Source organism: Solanum tuberosum, unplaced genomic scaffold (assembly GCF_000226075.1).
Source record: "Solanum tuberosum cultivar DM 1-3 516 R44 unplaced genomic scaffold, SolTub_3.0 scf00240, whole genome shotgun sequence".
NCBI classification, from domain to species: Eukaryota; Viridiplantae; Streptophyta; class Magnoliopsida; order Solanales; family Solanaceae; genus Solanum; species Solanum tuberosum.
The window spans coordinates 698,378-716,876 of NW_006239164.1; the positions used below are offsets into that span (position 1 = coordinate 698,378).

The following is an 18,499-nucleotide window of genomic DNA, read 5'->3' on the forward strand; positions in this document are numbered from 1 at the left end:
ATTTTATTTTTTGATGACAAGGGAAACCCGCAGCCGCTACCCTTTGGGTGCGCACAGGGTAAAACCCCCGCTACTATGCAATAGCTCGCAAACCACATAGGAGAGGTAACCTGCACTAGGCAAGCCCGGTGCGACGAGATCGACCCAGAAGGCAAAACCCCTTGCTTTCGCTGGCAAGGGGTTTCGAACTTGAGACCTCCAACATGGAAGTCTCAACCACTGGGCCACCCCGAAGGGTCACTTAGACACTAGTATATTAATCTTCACTAATCAAAATTGTCATCAATACACGCTCCGATTTACTAATGCAATCATTAATCTAAGCATATACAGTATGTTTTCCGGATAAACTTGCCACTCACCAACCAAACACATGAAACATGACTTATGTCGTACCAAAATGAACTTAGGGGTCGCTTGGTAGCAAGTTAGAGTAATAGAGAGATAACTAGTTATGAGAGAATTCATGTATTATTTTATATACATATAGTTATGAAGAGTTTAGTTATTTCATTGTCTATCCTTTATAAAATAATACATCATTGCACCCAAGGATATGGCCTAGGTGTCAATGAAGTGGTTGAGTGTCATCAGGTGTCACGTTCAAAACCCAGTGAAGATAAAAAAAACACTAGGTAATCCTTCTTATATGTTCTAGCATTGGTGGACATAGTTATTTTGTATCTGATGGGAGGTGTGGGATGTATTATGTGGAAGTAGTTGAGATGTGCGAAAGCAAACTCATACACCACAGTCATAAAAAAAAATACATCAATTCTCACATAACTTAGACACGTATTAGTTATGCGAGTTTCTAAATTACAACTCAAACATTCATATTAATTCTATACATAAATAAGTTACTTCCTAACCAGCTACCTATATTGCATAACTCACCTCCAAACAAGCTACCAACCAGAGTTGGTAACACGGCTATTTAGGTTAATTCTTCTAAAACAAGGTGCAATTAAGTTTTTTCCCCCTAAACTAATAACCGTAAAATATAAATCAAATCAAATCATGAAATCAAAGAGAAGTTTAAAGACTAATAAGTAACCTTAATCAATTGTCCTTTAACAGCTTCAGGTCCATAACCCACAACTTTATCACAATAAGCAAGACCTGAAGGTGTAACTGTGAATTCACATTCCGTAGCTGCAGCTTCTTCAGCAATTGCTTCAATATTCGACTGCGGCTGCAAAAGAGCCTCAAACAAAATCGCCGAAAAACCCAATCCGCAAGCACTTAGGGTTTCTCTTCTACTGAACGAAAATGACAATGGACTAATTGTTTCTGCAAGTTTATTCACAGATTTCGAAGAAGACGAGAGTATTGAGGATTTGATAAAATGTGGAATTGGATCAGTTGTTGTTTGGGAATTTTTGGTGCAGAGTAACAATGGCTGCTTTGAAGGAATGTATGTAACAATGGAGAAAGGAATGGAATTCATTTCCACCAAACAGAAAATTTTAGAACAGATAAGAAAGACAATGGACACAGGTTGAGGAGGGAAGTGAATTTATTTCCACCAATAAATATTTTCCCCCCATATCTGGACTCCATTTGTTCATATTAGTTGTTCACGTTATTACTGTATTAAAATCATATTATTGTTCGAGTCTCTCTGGATACAGAGTTTCCTTTGTTAGGGAGTATTTTATTATTATTGTAAAACTTTTCGAAGCGAATTCGAATTTAATCAGACTTCAATGTGGGTAGAAGTGTTCACAGATTAGTTTGGATCGATTATTGGTCAAAATCAAAACCAAACAAACTTAATCGATTTTAATATTATCAAAACCAAACAAAACCAAATATTATATATATCTATTGGTTTGATTGTTATCGATTTCGATTTGATTTGATTCGGTTATTCAGTTATTAATCAGACAAAAAAAAAAACACTTCATTCAAAGCGTGAAAAAAGTGACAACAATATATTCAAAATGAAAAATAGTTAGAATAGCTAAAATTATATAACTTTCGATCATTGAATTTACTATGAATAAAGCTTCAAAATGCATTATTTTGGCCTAGAAGGAAGAGACAACGACATTTTCAATCCCACAAAGAATTTTCATATACACTCATATACATGAAATCAAAGACGGAGTCAGCATTAAAAGTTTGGGGGTTCTAAATTTCTTTCTCCTTCCATACCATTGAGTTGTCAATCAGTTTTGTTAGGTGTTCAGAAGTTATTACTTAATTTTCTAGTACAAATACAGGGTCTACGAAAAAATTACTGGGTTTGTCTGAACCCATGAACCCCCACCTATCTCCGCCCTTGCATGAAACCAATAAAATAAATGTTCTCACATTGTGCATTTTTGTTTTCATAAGTAAATTATAAATAAATTTTGATGAAAACATATATAAGATCTTTAAAATTGTTTATAAAAATAATATATTATGTATGTATAATAATAAAATATATGTATATAATTTGTCGGTTTGATTTGGATCTTTCTTCAGGTTTTTTTCAAACAAAACCATAATCAACCTAAATACTATCGGTTTTAAAAAATGTAAAACCAAATCAAACCCAAATAAAATCGTCTATTTAATCTGTTTGGTTGGCTTTTTGGCTTGGATCGATGTTTATCCAAACCATGAACACCCCTAAATGTGGATACTGAATACTGGGTGAGAAACCAAAAAAAAAAATCTTATTATTATCCTCACTCAAATTATTATTTCTATAGATATTTTGATTAAATCAGTTAAAAAAAATAATTGTTACTTCTGAAAAATTAAGAAGGCTTTCACTATTTCAATAAGAATTTGTTTTCCATCATATATTTTTTAGTAAGCTAATTTGGTGAGAAATGAGCGAGAAAATCATATTCTATAAATTTTCACATTAATTTGTGGTAGGAAAATTTTGTTTCTAGTAGTGGTCAAAACAATTGTCAAGTTACTTAACAATTTTGCATTACAAAATTAAGAGAATGAATTCGTTTCAAAAATGTTAACAAGTTTGTAAAGTTGCAAAAAATATTTCTTAAGGAGTAAATTAATAAAACTCTCCTTTTTATTTATGAATTTTTAAAAGACGTATAAATGAAAAAAAAAATGGAGAATTAATGTGGGATGGAGGGAGTATATTATTACTCCATCCATCTTATTTTATGTGACACTATTTAACTATCTATAAAATTTTTAAAAAATTATATTTTTAAAATTTATGATCTAAAATAAACCTTAAATATTTATATTTTATGTGACTATAAGTTATTTCATTAAGGTAAACGACGAATTTTAACTTGTAAACAAATCTGCATATTTATATTGCCAAAGAAGGAGGTTAAAATTTGAATGGTTACTTTGAATTTAAAATACCCACGGTGCAAATTGTAATAGACTTTGTGCTTAGTACGGAGGAATTTTTCAAAAAATGTTTCTATATTTTTTTATGTTTTATTGGTCAAAATATTTAGATAATATTTTTTTAGAAAAACAAGCTCCTTAAAAACGAGGGAAATGATTTCTCTAATAAGAATAGAAAATACGAGTTTCATTAATAGTGACATTCCATATTCATTGCCTCCTTTCCCGCTAAGGCGTTACCCAATATCCCCAATTCCCACCCATTGACCATCTCGCCCCACCATCCCCGAACAATACATTTTTGTTACCATATATTGGCAGCGGTCGATCATTTGATTGGACTGAGTTGTAAAATTCTACTCCTTCCATTTCACGAAGAATGACTTAGTTTAACTTGACACAGAGTTTAAAAAAATAAAGAAAACTTTTGAATTTTGTAGTCCTAAATTAAAGTTATGTCAAATGTACAAAATTACCCTTTAATCTTGTGGCCTTAAACATGTCACGTGGAAAACTAAAATTAAAATATTACCAAAAGAAGAAAGAGGTCTTTTTTTTTAAACAGACTAAAAAAGAAATGAAATCATTCTTTTTTAAACGGAGGAAGTAGTAAATAGACAATTGAATCATAATCAATCTCTTATATGTAAGCAAGATACTTATATTCATGAATATGTATGTCATATTGAAACTACACTTTTGATCACTTTAGAAAATATAAAAACAAATCATATTTTCTTGCATTTCAAGCGTTCGATTAGATTCTTAACTAAGAAAATAGTTTAGTTTTAAATCAATATTACTCAATCACTCTTTTATTTAAAAATACCAGATACTAGTTGATTTACCATATCTGAATTATCTTATATGTTAAATCAAATGGAAAAAAAAATCGAATCAAACTAAATTTTTATTTTGATTCAGATTGAACGGTTGGATACTAATTGGCCAAAATTAAATAAAAACACCCAAATTATAATTTGGAATAACTTGATTTTGAATCAAACCACCAAAGTCAAAAAAGAGAAAGTGGAGGAAAAAGAAAGCAATTGAGAAACAATAAAGAAATTAAAGAGTAATGTAATCTTAAACCTTGTTTAATCTACTTTTTTGCACATTCTGCAATAGCTAAAGCATCCACTTTTTATACTTTCAACGTGGTTTTGCCCACAGGTATTGATGGCGTGGTTATCAACAAAAAGAAATTACTTCTTCGTTTCAATTTATAGGATATATTATTTTAGTTAATTTAAATAAAATAAAATAATATATTTAATAATATTATTAATATTTTATTTGTTGGAGTAGGAGGAGTCAGTTTTCTTTGAAGATCGAGGAAATCACCCATTTTCTTGCGAAATTTTTATTTCGAAATTTGTGTATTCTGTTCATTTATCAACTAGTCTACAAAAGTGTATTCTTCTAACTTTTTAATATATATATTAAGAATAATTTTGAAATATTGTAAAGTCTTTTCATATTTCTTGAATTATATGCCCAGTTAAATAACATATTGAAACGGAGAGACTATATGTGTTTGGTATATGAAGAAAAATACTTTTTAATTTCTTTCATGCTCGTTTGATTTTTAAAAAAAATCAAATTTTTTTTCTAAAAAATGAGTTTCTTCAAAATAAGGAAAATAAACAAGCTCCTCAATATTTCACATTCATTTGATCCACCTCACTCACCAACACATCTCATCTTCACTTTGCTTTTGTAGCGCCCCATCCTTACCACACTACTCATGACGCACCCCTACCTTCTACCTCCATCTTCTATCATATCATATTATAATACAAATATTTTTAAAATAATATTTTTTATTATATACCAAATATAAGAAAAAATAAACAAAGAAATCAAATTATTTTCGTACGAAAACATTTTCAATGTTCCTACCAAACACACCTTTTCATCTACATTTTTCACATACTTAAAGCGTCCAACAATATCTATATATTGAGTCTTAATTTTCACTAGATATACTTCCCTTCTACTTTGCAAGCAACAATTTCATTCTTTCATTGAAGAAAAGAAGAAGCTAAGGCAACTCAAACACATCTAGTTGTAGCCGGTCTATTAATTAGTGACAATCATTTTCGCAATTGGTTTCGCATCGCCAAGAGATATCGATTCCAATAAGCCCTAATAAAGGTATGGCGATTCTATTAAGTAGAATTGCCATATATCCCCTTTATTAATTCGGATCGATGTTAAAATTTCCTGGCAATGTGAAACCAGCTGCAAAGGTGATTAATGTAACTAGTAGAGTGGCCACAACTAGATGTGTTTTATATGTTGAAAAAAATAGCTTTGATTTCTGCTAGCTTCGGGGCAGAGCTAGATAGGGGAGTGATTCATCCAAACTTTCATGAATGAAAAATTACATAGTGTTTTTTTCTATAATACATATAAATATTTTTCAGACAATATTTTCTTGCTTACTTAGTAAACAAATACAAAAATTTAAGAATATCACTTATTATTTCATTATTACTATATAATCGAGCTGCCTTCATAATATATTCCACTCTGTTTTCATGCTTTTGTCCTAGCTTATCATGTCTTCAATTGCAGCACTCACGGGCACACCGTAGAAAATTTACACGGTTTATTTATGATTAAAATTATTTTTTATGTATATATAGTAAATGTTGAATCTCTTTTAATTTCCATGTTTATTTCTTCATATTTTGAACCTTTCGGTAAATTTTTTTTTGACTCTGCCACTGATAATACTTATGATATATATATAAGAGCTCCAAATGAAATTGGTTCTTGAGTCAATCTTCTCCGTCTGTATTGGCTTGAAGCAGGGAGTTTGGTCTTTGCCTTAACAAAAAAGAAAGGGATTTACTGTTTGCATAAAAAGAATATCAAAGTGAATATTAAAGCAATTATATTAGCATCTCTTAAGATTTGCTTCATTCTTATTATGATTATTTTAATTTCTCAAAACAAAGTATTTATAGATCTGTCCTTCTAGACAGATCTTATATGTGTTTGCTTATATTGTTGGTCTCAAGTTAGAATAACTCCTGATTAGCCAATTTAGGATGGATCCACATAATATATGGTCTATATAGATTCATACAGTTTCGATTTATATATATATATAATATATGTATAAGATCTGAGTCAAAGCTATTGGGCGCTCAAGTAGAAAACTATTGAGTTGTCCATGGTTGTGTTGGCCAGTTAGTGTATGTTGATGGAAGGATAAAAGGCCTCGATGATGTTGTAATTAGCTGCGCTCAATTGGTTTAATGATAAGAGCGAAGCACATCATAATGCGTAAATTAGGTGCACGTAGTAAATTCGAACTTTGCTATGGATAAAAAGTCTGATATTTAAGTAGAGAAAGATAGAAGGATGAGTTCATCATTCATCGAGTTTCAAACCATGGGTCACTAGCCTTCAAAGATTTCTCTATTAGAATGAGAAGTTTTTTACTTTCCATCCGCCCATATTACAGTAAAAACCTCACTAAATTAATATAGTTGGACCACAAAATATTATTATTTTGTAGAGGTATTATTTAAACGATAAATTAATAATTATTAAGTTATAGAGTGTTTTGAGATTCAACCTTGTGATACTGGGATAATAAAAGCTTTCAAGATGTATTATTGGAACAAATTTTATCATAGGATATTAGAAGGCTATGAAGTGGGACATGAAATTGATCGAGGAAAGATTAGTGTTTTGGATGATATCAATTTTGCAATCCTGGCTTGGACGACAAATGTACAAGAGCCAACAAATTGTTTTCGGCACTGCAAAAATTGTTTTGGAGGATGAAATCTCAAAGAATTTGAATGAACCACTTGTGAAAACGTCATTCATGAACTTAAGGTCATGAATAATGATCTCAATTACCGCAATAAAATGGATGTCAATAACCTATTGGATTTTCTAGGTGAAAATGATACATATTCAGAGGTCCAGAGTTTAGAAGAATATGTGGATAATATAAAAAAAAACAATGTTGATGATGAAGTTGTAGATGATATAATATCTTTAGAACCAGTACGTGTAAGGGAACACTAATCGTATCTAGTACTCTTCACAATTTTATGGTGCAAATCGAAAAAAACAACACCGGAATTTTTGGATGCAATAAGAAAAGATAGAAATGAACTTCAACTAGATTTAAAGTTTAACAATAAAACAAAACACAATAGAATCACATTTCACTAAATTGTCTTAGATATATTTGTACTTTTAAAGAACTATTAATTTATAATATTAATGGGGCCATATCTTTACACATGGGTCTTCAAAAAATATACTATCTTATCAAAAATATTGATTTTTTCCATTGGCCCAAGTCGGGACCGAAGGAAAATACTATTTTGAAAACTTAAGTAGTTGAACAATGACAATATTGTTACTTGAGGCATACAAACAACAAATCCCTTTCTTTTGATCAAAGGCAAAGATCAAATCCCTATCTTAATTTTGATCAAAGGCAAGGATCAAATTCTTCTAAGTCCTGATCAAGGCAAATGCCCAAATCCCTATATATACTAACATTGAGAAAGTAATGGACTCACAAGAACATATATAATTTGGGAGATAATATATCTATCCCTAAAAGGAATGGAAGCAATTGATAGCACGTTGAGGCAGGACGAAGCTAAGACATATGAAAAAAGAATCGAAAAACTTATGAACGCATCTCATACACATCTAGTTCTGGCTTCACATTTCCAGGAGGTTTTGATAGCGATCGGAATAGCACTAATAAGGGAATAGCAATTCTAATACGAAAGGCAGCCTTCTGTGCATTTGTTGTAACAGATGTCGATGCCTTTGCATGCTCCGTGGGGAATATGCTCATATACTTTGTCATGGCGGACATAAGACTTGCACCAATAAATCTTGAAGAATTGCATAATTTTTTAACGAACCTTTATAGAGACGCTATCCATCTGCAATGCTCGCTGTTGTAATTGCATTTGTAACTGCTATGTATGCAATGTTAGCACATAAATGCACATTCAGCTGCTCTAGCCGTTGCTATCTCTATCATCGGCTGCACCTCTTTCCTTGTCTACATTTGGGTCCTTTTACGTTTAGGCCTTATAATTAACGCGACTGAAGTGGTAGGCAGGGTTGTCTAAACAAGTTCATAGAGAGGTCTTATTTTTTTTTTTAGTTGTCAGATATGAATTGATTAACTGTAACATACTTAATGTAATCCGTCTAGAGAAGGTAGAATGTACGCAGATCTTATGAAGTAAGAATGTGAACAATAAGACATGCAAACAAGTAACAACAAATCCCTTTCTTTTGATCAAAGGCAAATGCCCAAATCCCTTTGCTATATATATAACATTGAGAAAGTAATGTACTCACAAGATCATATATTATTGGGATCATATATATCTATCCCTCAAAGGGATGGATGCAATTGAAGGCACGTCGAGGCAGGACAAAGCTAACATAGACGAAAAAAGAGTCCTATAAATACATACAAAAACTATTGAATTCCCGTGAACCATGTCATATAGTGGATCCTCCCCTGCCAATACCTATACTTCATGTACTGTCTATAGCTATAAATTGTTCAAAAAAACAGTGATCCTTACCTCAAATTCTTATATCAAGCCAATTACAGGAGGGCCTTGAATACACCATGTGTAAATTAGGTGCACGTCACAGATTCAAACTCTGTTGTGGGCAAAAGCTTAATATTTAAGTAGAGAAAGATAGAGGGAGTGAGTCCATCATCCATCAAGTTTTAAACTGTGAGTCACTAGCCTTTAGAGATTTCTCGTTTATATCAAAGAAGTTTTTTACTCCCCCCGGTCCATATATATGATATTTTTAGCATCGACACACCCCTTAAGAAATTCACTCACCCTCTAACTTTATATGATATTTTTAGCAGCGACACACCCCTTAAGAAATTCACTCACCCCTCAAAAGTTAGAGGTGTATTCACTAAATTATCCTTAACTAATAATAGTACCTATCAAAGGTTAACAAAAAAAAAGTGTAATACAATCTCAAATATTGAATCAAACTAAGGAATTATTCCACTCCTTCACTATAACAAGAACAATTTTTAGCAGCAATAAATATGCACATTAACAAAGAGTGCTAAAGGTGTTAGTTAATTGTCATTGGATTCAATTATCTCTTTCTTTTGATCAAAGGTAAGGACCACATTCCTTCCTTCTAAGTCCTGCTCAAGGCAAATGCTCTAATCCTTTTCCTATATAACATTGAGAAAGTAATGAACTCACAAGATCATCATATATAATTTGGGAGATAATATATCTATCCCTCAAAAGAATGGAAGAAATTGAAGGCACGTCGAGGCAGGACAAAGCTAAGATCTATGAAAAAAGAGTCGAAAATATTATGAATGCATCTCAAACACATTTAGTTGTGGCTACTTTATTAGTTACAGTTACTTTTGCAGCTGGCTTCACATTGCCAGGAGGTTTTGATAGTGATCCTAATAGCACTAATAAAGGAACAGCGATTCTAATACGAAACACAGCCTTCTGTGCATTTGTTGTTACGGATGCCATTGCCTTTTCATGCTCCGCGGGGACTATGTTCATATACTATTTCATGGCGGACACAAGACGTTCATCAAAAGATTATACAGAAATGTATCCACTTTTATGGAAACTTTATAACGACGCAATCTTTCTGCAAGGTATGGCAATGTTTGTAGTTGTAATTGCATTTGTATCTGGTATGTATGCAACGTTAGCACATTCAGCAGCTCTTGCCATTTCTGTCTGTATCATCGGCTGCACCTCTTTCCTCATCTACTTTTGGGTTTATTTTCGCGGTGTCCAGAATTTAATAAGAACAGAACAGAGTGGAGAGACATGAATGCATGCTAGATATATACAACAAACATACCCGGTGTAATCTCACAAGTGGCGTCTGGAGAGGGTAGGATGTACACAGACTTTACTCCTACTTTTCTAGGTGTATATAGAAAGTTTGTTTTGATAACCCCTCGGCTCAAAAGACTTTGTATACTAACAATGGTTGAAAATAAATAAAATTATTTTCTTGATTTTATAGTCTATCCCACATTAACAAAGCTACTCTGAATCCTGTAACAATAGTATTAATAGTTCAAACAACACTCAAAGGTAGGTCGACGTTTCCCATTTTTGTAGGAACTTCAATAAGCAATCGATATTTCACGATCAAGGGCTAACGTAAGACTTAAAACGTAATGTAAGTGTCACCATGAAAGGATTAATTTCTAATTCAAGTATAAGTTAGGCATGTGAACTTCAAGCAGAATTTGTTAAGGAACAAGCAAAAATTTCGTATTTAAAGTGCCAAAATTCTAGTTTGCTGGTCTTAGTTTGTATGGAAGTTGCAGAATATCAAGAAAATAGCACCAGAAGCTTATCTGCAGAACATATAAACGTGATGGCATCTGGAACAGTTCCACATAGGGTACAAAAACAACATAAACATAATCAGTGTAATCCCATAAGTGGTGTGTGGAAGGGCGGAGTGTATACGCAGACTTTACCCTTACCTGGTGGAGGTAGAGAGGTTGTTTCCAATGACCGTCAGTTCGAGTGCAGCAAATCAAAATAGTTATGAAAGAGGAAATACAACAGAGAAGAAAACACGACAACTAGTAAGGGAACTAGTACAATGGTAATAGATATCAAAAGCAAGCAACTACAAGAATAAGGCTAATACTAAAATAGACACTGTGCTTCCAGACTTCCACCAAGCCTAATCCCGCTAAAAAGCGAAACAATCCTCAACAGGGAATAAGCATAGTGTGAGTTGAATTTTTCTCTATCAAAGTTGAAACTACAAAGAATGTAAAGAGAAAAGGCTACTATAGTCATAGTTGATAACTAGTCCAGATTAAAATCAATATTTAATTCTGAATCCACATAATTCACTTTGTGTCTTTAATGAATTTAATCCCCTTACCGTGCGATATCGAGGTAGTATTGGATTATTTTCTTTACTAAAATAGGGATACCTCAAACTGTGACAACTTTTGAACTGCTTTATTTTGAAACAATGCAGAGAAAAGAGAAAAGGAGAATTCAAAATCAAATGTTTTGACAAAATTTAAGTTCTCAAATGTTTATGTTAACCAAGTGATTAAGAGCCCGTTTGAATTGGTTTTAAAAAATTAGCTTTTTTAAGCTTTACAAAAAATAAGAAGTCAAACTTAAATGACTTTTAAATCAAAAATTAAAAAATAGAAAAACCTACTTTTGGTTTTTAATTTTATTAAAGTCAATGTAAACTTCTTTTAAGTTATTTTTAATGTTATCTAATACTTCTAAAAATTAAAAAAGACTTAAAAGTAGGTTTGACTCCAAGTGGGTTCACAGTTTGGCAAAAAGTACCTTGGGTTTGAATCTCCTCCTTTTTGGGCTTTTAGAAGTCCCATAGCAAAAGCTGATATGGGCTCAGCTTTTGGGCTCAAAATCTCAACCCAATGAAAAAGCAACATTGTTTTCGGCCTTAATGTAATTTGGGGATAATTACACGTATAAGTAAACATATACTAATAATTAGTTAACATAGTTATAGTTTGCTTTAATTACAATTCGCGACCTACTTTTAGCTATAATTACGCGGCTCAACTTTTTAGTTTTGTATAATTCACACATTTGTATAATTCGGAATTTGTATAATATAATTTGTATAACTTTTGTATAATTCAAAATTTGTATAATATAATTTGTATAACTTTTGTATAATTCAGAATTTGTATAAATATAATTTGTATAATTGTTTACATTTCTAATGTTTGTAATTGTATAAATTCGTTATTTTGAGTTTATACAAAAATAACTGAATTATACACATGTACCTGCGAATTATAAAACCTGCTAATTATACAAATCACAAATTATACCAATGAGACAACTTAAACTATAGCTACAATCCGTAGATATGCAAATTATAGCTATGGAACATAATTAAATTTATTATAATGACTATTTGCGAAAGTTCCCCATTTACTTTTAATGTTTTTACTTTCGTTAGACCAAAATGATATATACAGATCTAAATCACAAAGTTGAAGAGTATATAATTTTAATAATAATAATTTGAAAATGGGTCCGGTAGAGAGACGTTGGCAATTGGCATTTGACAGTTACCTTAAAATTTGAAAAAAAAAAGGAATTGCAGACAGACTACACATATAATTATACATAGAGTAAAATTAGAGGGGGACCAGCTGGTTACCCATATTTGAACTATGAGATTGGTTATCCTCGATAAATTTTCAAACTGAGATGGAAAATAAAACTGAGAATGAGAACGGGCCATCGAGTGAATCCTCGGTATGGAGTAGATCCAGTTCTGATGAGAGCAAAGAGAAGGATTCTTCTTCTTCACCGTCTTCTCCGTTAGGATGGCCTATTCGAAAAGCTCAAAAAGATGTTGTGAATTCAAATATTTCAGGTTCGCTTTTTTTTTTCCTAGTTTGAATTTTATGGTCGAAGAAAAAGATAAAAGGAGAATTGACTTTTTACTTTCATTTTTAGTGAATTAATATTTATTTTTTGGGTTAAATGGAGACATTCTGCTTTATTTCAAATTCAAATTTGAATATTTTATGGCGGTTAAGCAATTTGGCTTTGAATTAGAAGGTTATGTGAGTTATTCGCATTACATTGAACAGAATTGGAGATGATGAAAGAGAGATTTTCAAAATTGTTGCTTGGAGAAGACATGTCTGGTAGTGGGAAAGGAGTTTGCACATCATTGGCTATTTCAAATGCGATAACCAATCTATGTGGTAAATTTTCGTATTCCAGACTACTTTTGTTGTTTTTATCACTTTTTTTTTTTTGACAAAAATTCGATGTGTAGCTACTATATTTGGACAATTGTGGAGACTAGAACCATTGCCTCAGGAAAAGAAATCGATGTGGCGAAGAGAGATGGAATGGCTTGTTGCTGTTAGTGACCACATTGTTGAATTAAAACCTTCTTGGCAAACATTTCATGATGGAAGTAAGCTTGAGGTACTGAGCCACTTTTTGGTTGAAGTGCAAACATGAATTTCTTGTGATTGTGTTACTTATCTAGCTGCCGTTATGAAGCTGAGGATCATTGAATGCAAGTGCTATCGATTTAATTTCCTTTGTGGATCTCCAGGTTATGACTAGTAGACCAAGAGCAGACCTTTTTATTAATCTTCCAGCTCTACGAAAACTTGACAATATGCTTATTGTAAGAATCTCTTTGTCCTATTTTTATCACAGTAGTACCTGTAGAGAATAGTAGATCTTCATAAGATCCATTTGGTATGTTGCAGGAAATACTAGATAGCTTCACCAATACCGAGTTTTGGTATGTGGATCAAGGGATAATCGCGGCTGAGGATGATGGTTCAGCCTCTTTTCGGAAAGCTATCCAGCGGCAACAAGACAAGTGGTGGCTGCCTGTCCCAAGGGTGCCTCATGGTGGTTTGCTTGATGACACAAGGAAGCAGTTAAATCACAAACGCGAATGTGCTAGTCAAATTCTGAAAGCTGCTATGTCAATAAATAGCATTACATTAGCTGAGATGGAAGTTCCTGAATCATATTTAGATGCTCTTCCAAAGGTGCATCTTTGAAATATCATCTCCTGAACTTTATATGTGAATAAATTTACTTGAGTAGCTAATTCCGTGCTTTCTGTTGAACTTGTTGTCTGCCTTATTATGGTTATGTTGTTCCGCTAACATGTCAAGGAAAGATAGATATTGATTATCTTTTTGTCTTTAGAATGGAAGAGCGTGTTTAGGGGATGTCATCTACCGCTACATAACATCAGAGCATTTCTCCTCCGAGTGCTTGCTTGATTGTCTTGATCTGTCAACTGAATGTGTTGCCTTAGAGATAGCAAACCGTGTGGAGGCTTCAATTTACGTGTGGCGAAGAAGACATCATCCTAGACCTCCAACTAATCCAAATCGCTCCACAGCAAAATCATCTTGGGAGATGGTCAAGGATCTAGTGGTTGATGGAGACAAGAGGGAGTCGCTTGCTGAGAGAGCTGAAAACCTCCTACTTTGCCTGAAGCAGCGATTCCCCGGCCTAACCCAAACCACTTTAGATACCAGCAAGATTCAGTACAACAAGGTTCGTTTACTAGTGTAAAAAGGCGTTATGCTTTCTTTCTTGCTGATACAATTTGGTGACTAGATTTTGTTCTTTAATCATATTTCAGGATGTAGGAAAGTGTATCTTAGAGAGCTACTCAAGAGTCCTTGAGAGTCTGGCTTTCAATATTGTTGCACGAATTGATGATCTACTACACGTGGACGCCTTAACTAGGAACTCGTCTGTTCCTACAGGCAATGTCATTAACCACAAAAAAGTGTCAATCCCATATTCAGGCACCCCATATAGAACACCAAATTTTTCACCTGTGCCTCTGATAAGCCCGGTAAGGGGGGAGAGAACTCCATTCCTCAGTGCAAATAGTAACAAACTAACTGGACGTGGCTTCGGAGTGAAGAGAGTCTTGTCAAATTATCTTGGCTGTGAAGCAAAGACAAAGAATTCTGGAAATGCCACTTCTAACAAGAGTTCTGATCACACTATTCAAAGTCCAGAGCTATATCTTCAAGCCGGAAAAGGTCTACGATCAATAGACCGTTGATTGTGGAACTAAAGTTAAGAATATTAGGAATGAATAGAGCAAAATGATAGATACTTCTGCTGGACTATATTGTATTATCCCCTTTTTTTACATTATAGTTTGTTTACACTTCCATGCTTGTGTGATGTAATGTACACACTTTCTGTTTGTTCCCTTGAGGAGTAGCACTCTTATCATAATTTATAACTAAGATAAATTTTTATCAACAGCTTTGTTGCACTGAAATAGGTATAATCTATATCTATCTGCTCTAATAATATTACCGGAAAGAATAATCTTCCAAGCGGACAGAGACCTAAATTTTCATTAGATTCATTCCTAGGCTTGCTTTGTTGCAGCAAGATGATCAGTCCGAGGGTGCTGGAGAGAAGAGAAAGCGGTAAAAACCTCTCGCATAAACTCCTTAACTCGAACTTTGCCAGATGATTAAGGTTCTGTTTTTTTCTTAGTTACATAAGAAGGCATGAAAAGAGCTCCAATATACTTGTGACTGTCACAGCCTACGTAACATCATACATGTATTATGACACGTAGGACACATGTGTCTACTTGTTCATTTTTATACAAGTTTAAGTGTCTATTTGTGCACACCCAAAGTTTGGGGACATAGATGTCAGTTGAAGCCAAGTTAAAAGAATATTATGTATTATGCCTATTTTCTTTTTATCAGACCTACTATTTTCATTAAAAAAATTGGTCTATGCCTTCCTCTAACTACTTGTAAAAAGACTATCGTCAATAAGAATACAGTTTATTCAATTTTATGTACTTGAATTTAGAATTATTCATTTATAATTATAGTATTATTGTAAGTAATTATTCAATTTTATGTACTTGAACTTAGAATTATTCATTTATAATTATAGTATTCTTGTAAGTAAACTTCGTTCATCATACATGAAATCAATTCTTGTCTCATGTATATCTATTTATATCTATATATATTACTTTAAAAGGCATAAAGATCGTTAGAAATGTTGATTGAACATTTTGTTTTTATGAAAAGACTTTAGAATAGAAAAAATTGCATTTACTATTTTCCTCAAATTACTATTTAATTATCTTTATAATATTTAAAATTAAGAAGCTCTAAAGTATATGATAAGAGGAAAATATATATTAAAAATTAAGGAATCTTAGAGTATATGATAAAAGTCATTAGGAGAATTAATTATTAAAAAGTTCTAAAATATATGGTAATGGAAAAATATATTTTAAATGAAGTGTATCAAAAAGGATACAAAGCAAAATATAAACACATTAAATAAAAATTAGGAATTTTGTTATTATAACATACACAGATGACCTGGGATCGATCCCCCTCAATGCTTTCTGAGTCGAGCATGTCGCATAGGGCTTGCCTAGTGCGGTTTATATCCTGTGTGGTTTGCAAACTATTACACAGTGAAGGGTTTATCCAGTGCGCACAAAGTGCTCACCACACCCGAAGAACAAAGATTGTGACAAAGGTTGTAGCGATTGCGGGTTATCCTGGGTTCCAAAAATTATTTGGCATAAAACTCCACCTTTTTTGGGTGGGTATTAAATAGTTTATAGAAAATTTATGATAGTAATATAACATAGACTAAAATTTGGCATAAAATAGTCCGCTTCAAATAAATATTTTAAAAATATTTGGCATTGTATTTGCCAAATATTGAGACCTTTTATGATATTATTACAAGTAAAAAAACTATTCATGACACACTAATTTTGATTAGCTTGTATTAAAGTCCTAAAATATATATTAAGAGAAAAATATATTTTAAACAAGATGCATCACAAATGATAGCAAGTAAAATAAAATCATGTTAGGAAAAAAAGAGGAATTTTATCATCACAACGTAGCCTAAAACTTGGCATAAAAAGCCCACTTTTTTTTTTTTGGTTATATAATAACTCAAATACATTTTTTCTTTTTAGGAATTTTTTGACCACAATATAACATGAGCTAAAATTTGGCATAAAATAATATACACTTTATTTTTAGGAACTTTTTTTACCACAATATAACATGAACTAAAATTTGGCAAATAAACTAAGGTGTCTTTTATGTTATTGTCACATCACTTTTTAGTTATTATAAAAATACACCAAGGTAGATTACAACTTAAATATTCAAAAAGATTGACATATCTGTGAATCTTTTTTGGGATAATTTTTGGGGCTAGAGATCCACCTAGTTTGTAGGAGGAAATTAAAAAAAATTGAAAAACTATATAGTATGAAATAACTATTTTCCTAACCATGATTAGTTTTCAAGTTTATGTTAATCACATCCAAATCATTGATTTCAAAATAGTACTTTTATCTGATCTTATCCAAATAAAAGCTTTGTGAAAAATGAGAAGAATAAAAGAAAACGGTCAGGAGTCAAATTTATTAATTTGATTCAGTCTGCATCATATAATACTATTTTCTGTCTCAAATTATTTGTCTTGTTTTTTTAATATGTCTCTTGATAAAATATTAATTAGGAAATAGTCGAATTATTCTTAAGATATACTCTTTCTTTGTTGAATATTTATTTTATTATGTGTCATTTCTACATCATTGAGGTATTTATATTTTTTAAGAACAATTATAATTAATATTATCATAAATTTTTAAAATGACAAATAAATTGAAATGATTATTTTTAAAATCACAATAGATACTTTAAGACGGCAGGGCTATTGTCTAATGAATTGAAGAAGTTAAATAACTCATTACTCTGAAATAAAGTATATTTACACCAACTGCCGCAAAAAAAGGACTACCCATAAATAAATATCAAAATCATGCTATTTTACTTCTTTTCCCCCTCATTAATACTCCTTCGGAGTGGCGGAGCCAAAATTTTTAATAAGTGGATTTAATATCTGAGAAGTAAACACACGAACTAGTGAAACGAGGTTTGACATCTATTATACATACCTAAAAAATAATTTTAACCATATATAAATGCTAATATTTTCCGCCGAGGGGATTCTAACTATATGTTGCCTCCGCCCCTACTCCTTCGGTCCCATAGATGATCATATTATTAAAAATATTTATCTCATATAATGTGATTGCTTACTAAATTAGGATAATATTAATTATTTTTCTCATTTTACCCCTATAATTAATATGGCCTCTGGAAGTTTAAACAAAATTTAAAAAATATACGATTTTTTCTCTCTAGAGGCTAATTAGTATGAACTAAGGGTAAAATAGTAAAGTTGAGCAATCTATTAATGATTTCTTAATCACTGTATAAAATTGAACGTGTCCATTTAATATGAGAATGAGAGAGTAAAGTTATTCACTCTATTAATGATTTCTTAATCACGACGTAAAATAGAAAGTACCCATATAATATGAGACGAAGAGAGTAGGAAAGTAGAATGACTTTACAATGGGGCAACGACAACTATCTCATTGTCGTAATTTATGTTTAGTTATATTTTTACCTTCTTAAATTTCAAATCAAATTACACTAAGCAAATTGATACGAAATAAATAATTTTAAATTTTTTGGCCAAATAGATACGTACCCACCTATCTAGTAGGT

The 18,499-nt window shown here is 32.0% G+C and overlaps 2 protein-coding genes across 2 annotated transcripts in view; one reads left to right on the top strand and one right to left on the bottom strand.

Moving 5' to 3' along the window:
- The window catches only part of LOC102585410 (peptidyl-prolyl cis-trans isomerase FKBP13, chloroplastic), a 4,859-nt gene extending 3,349 nt beyond the window's left edge, over positions 1-1,510 (bottom strand). Inside the window, exon 1 of the mRNA XM_006357002.2 lies at positions 1,058-1,510. Coding sequence (XP_006357064.1) covers positions 1,058-1,450 — 393 coding nt within the window. The 5' untranslated portion in view covers positions 1,451-1,510. The remainder of the gene's footprint in view (positions 1-1,057) is intronic.
- An 11,007-nt stretch (positions 1,511-12,517) lies between these two features.
- LOC102600720 (rop guanine nucleotide exchange factor 5-like) lies at positions 12,518-15,075 on the top strand. The gene is made up of 7 exons (XM_006357043.2): positions 12,518-12,771; positions 12,992-13,108; positions 13,183-13,337; positions 13,471-13,545; positions 13,631-13,921; positions 14,085-14,441; positions 14,530-15,075. Exons 1-7 carry the CDS (start codon positions 12,603-12,605, stop codon positions 14,962-14,964), a joined length of 1,599 nt encoding a protein of 532 aa, XP_006357105.1. The 5' UTR covers positions 12,518-12,602; the 3' UTR covers positions 14,965-15,075.
- The last annotated feature ends 3,424 nt before the right edge of the window (positions 15,076-18,499 follow it).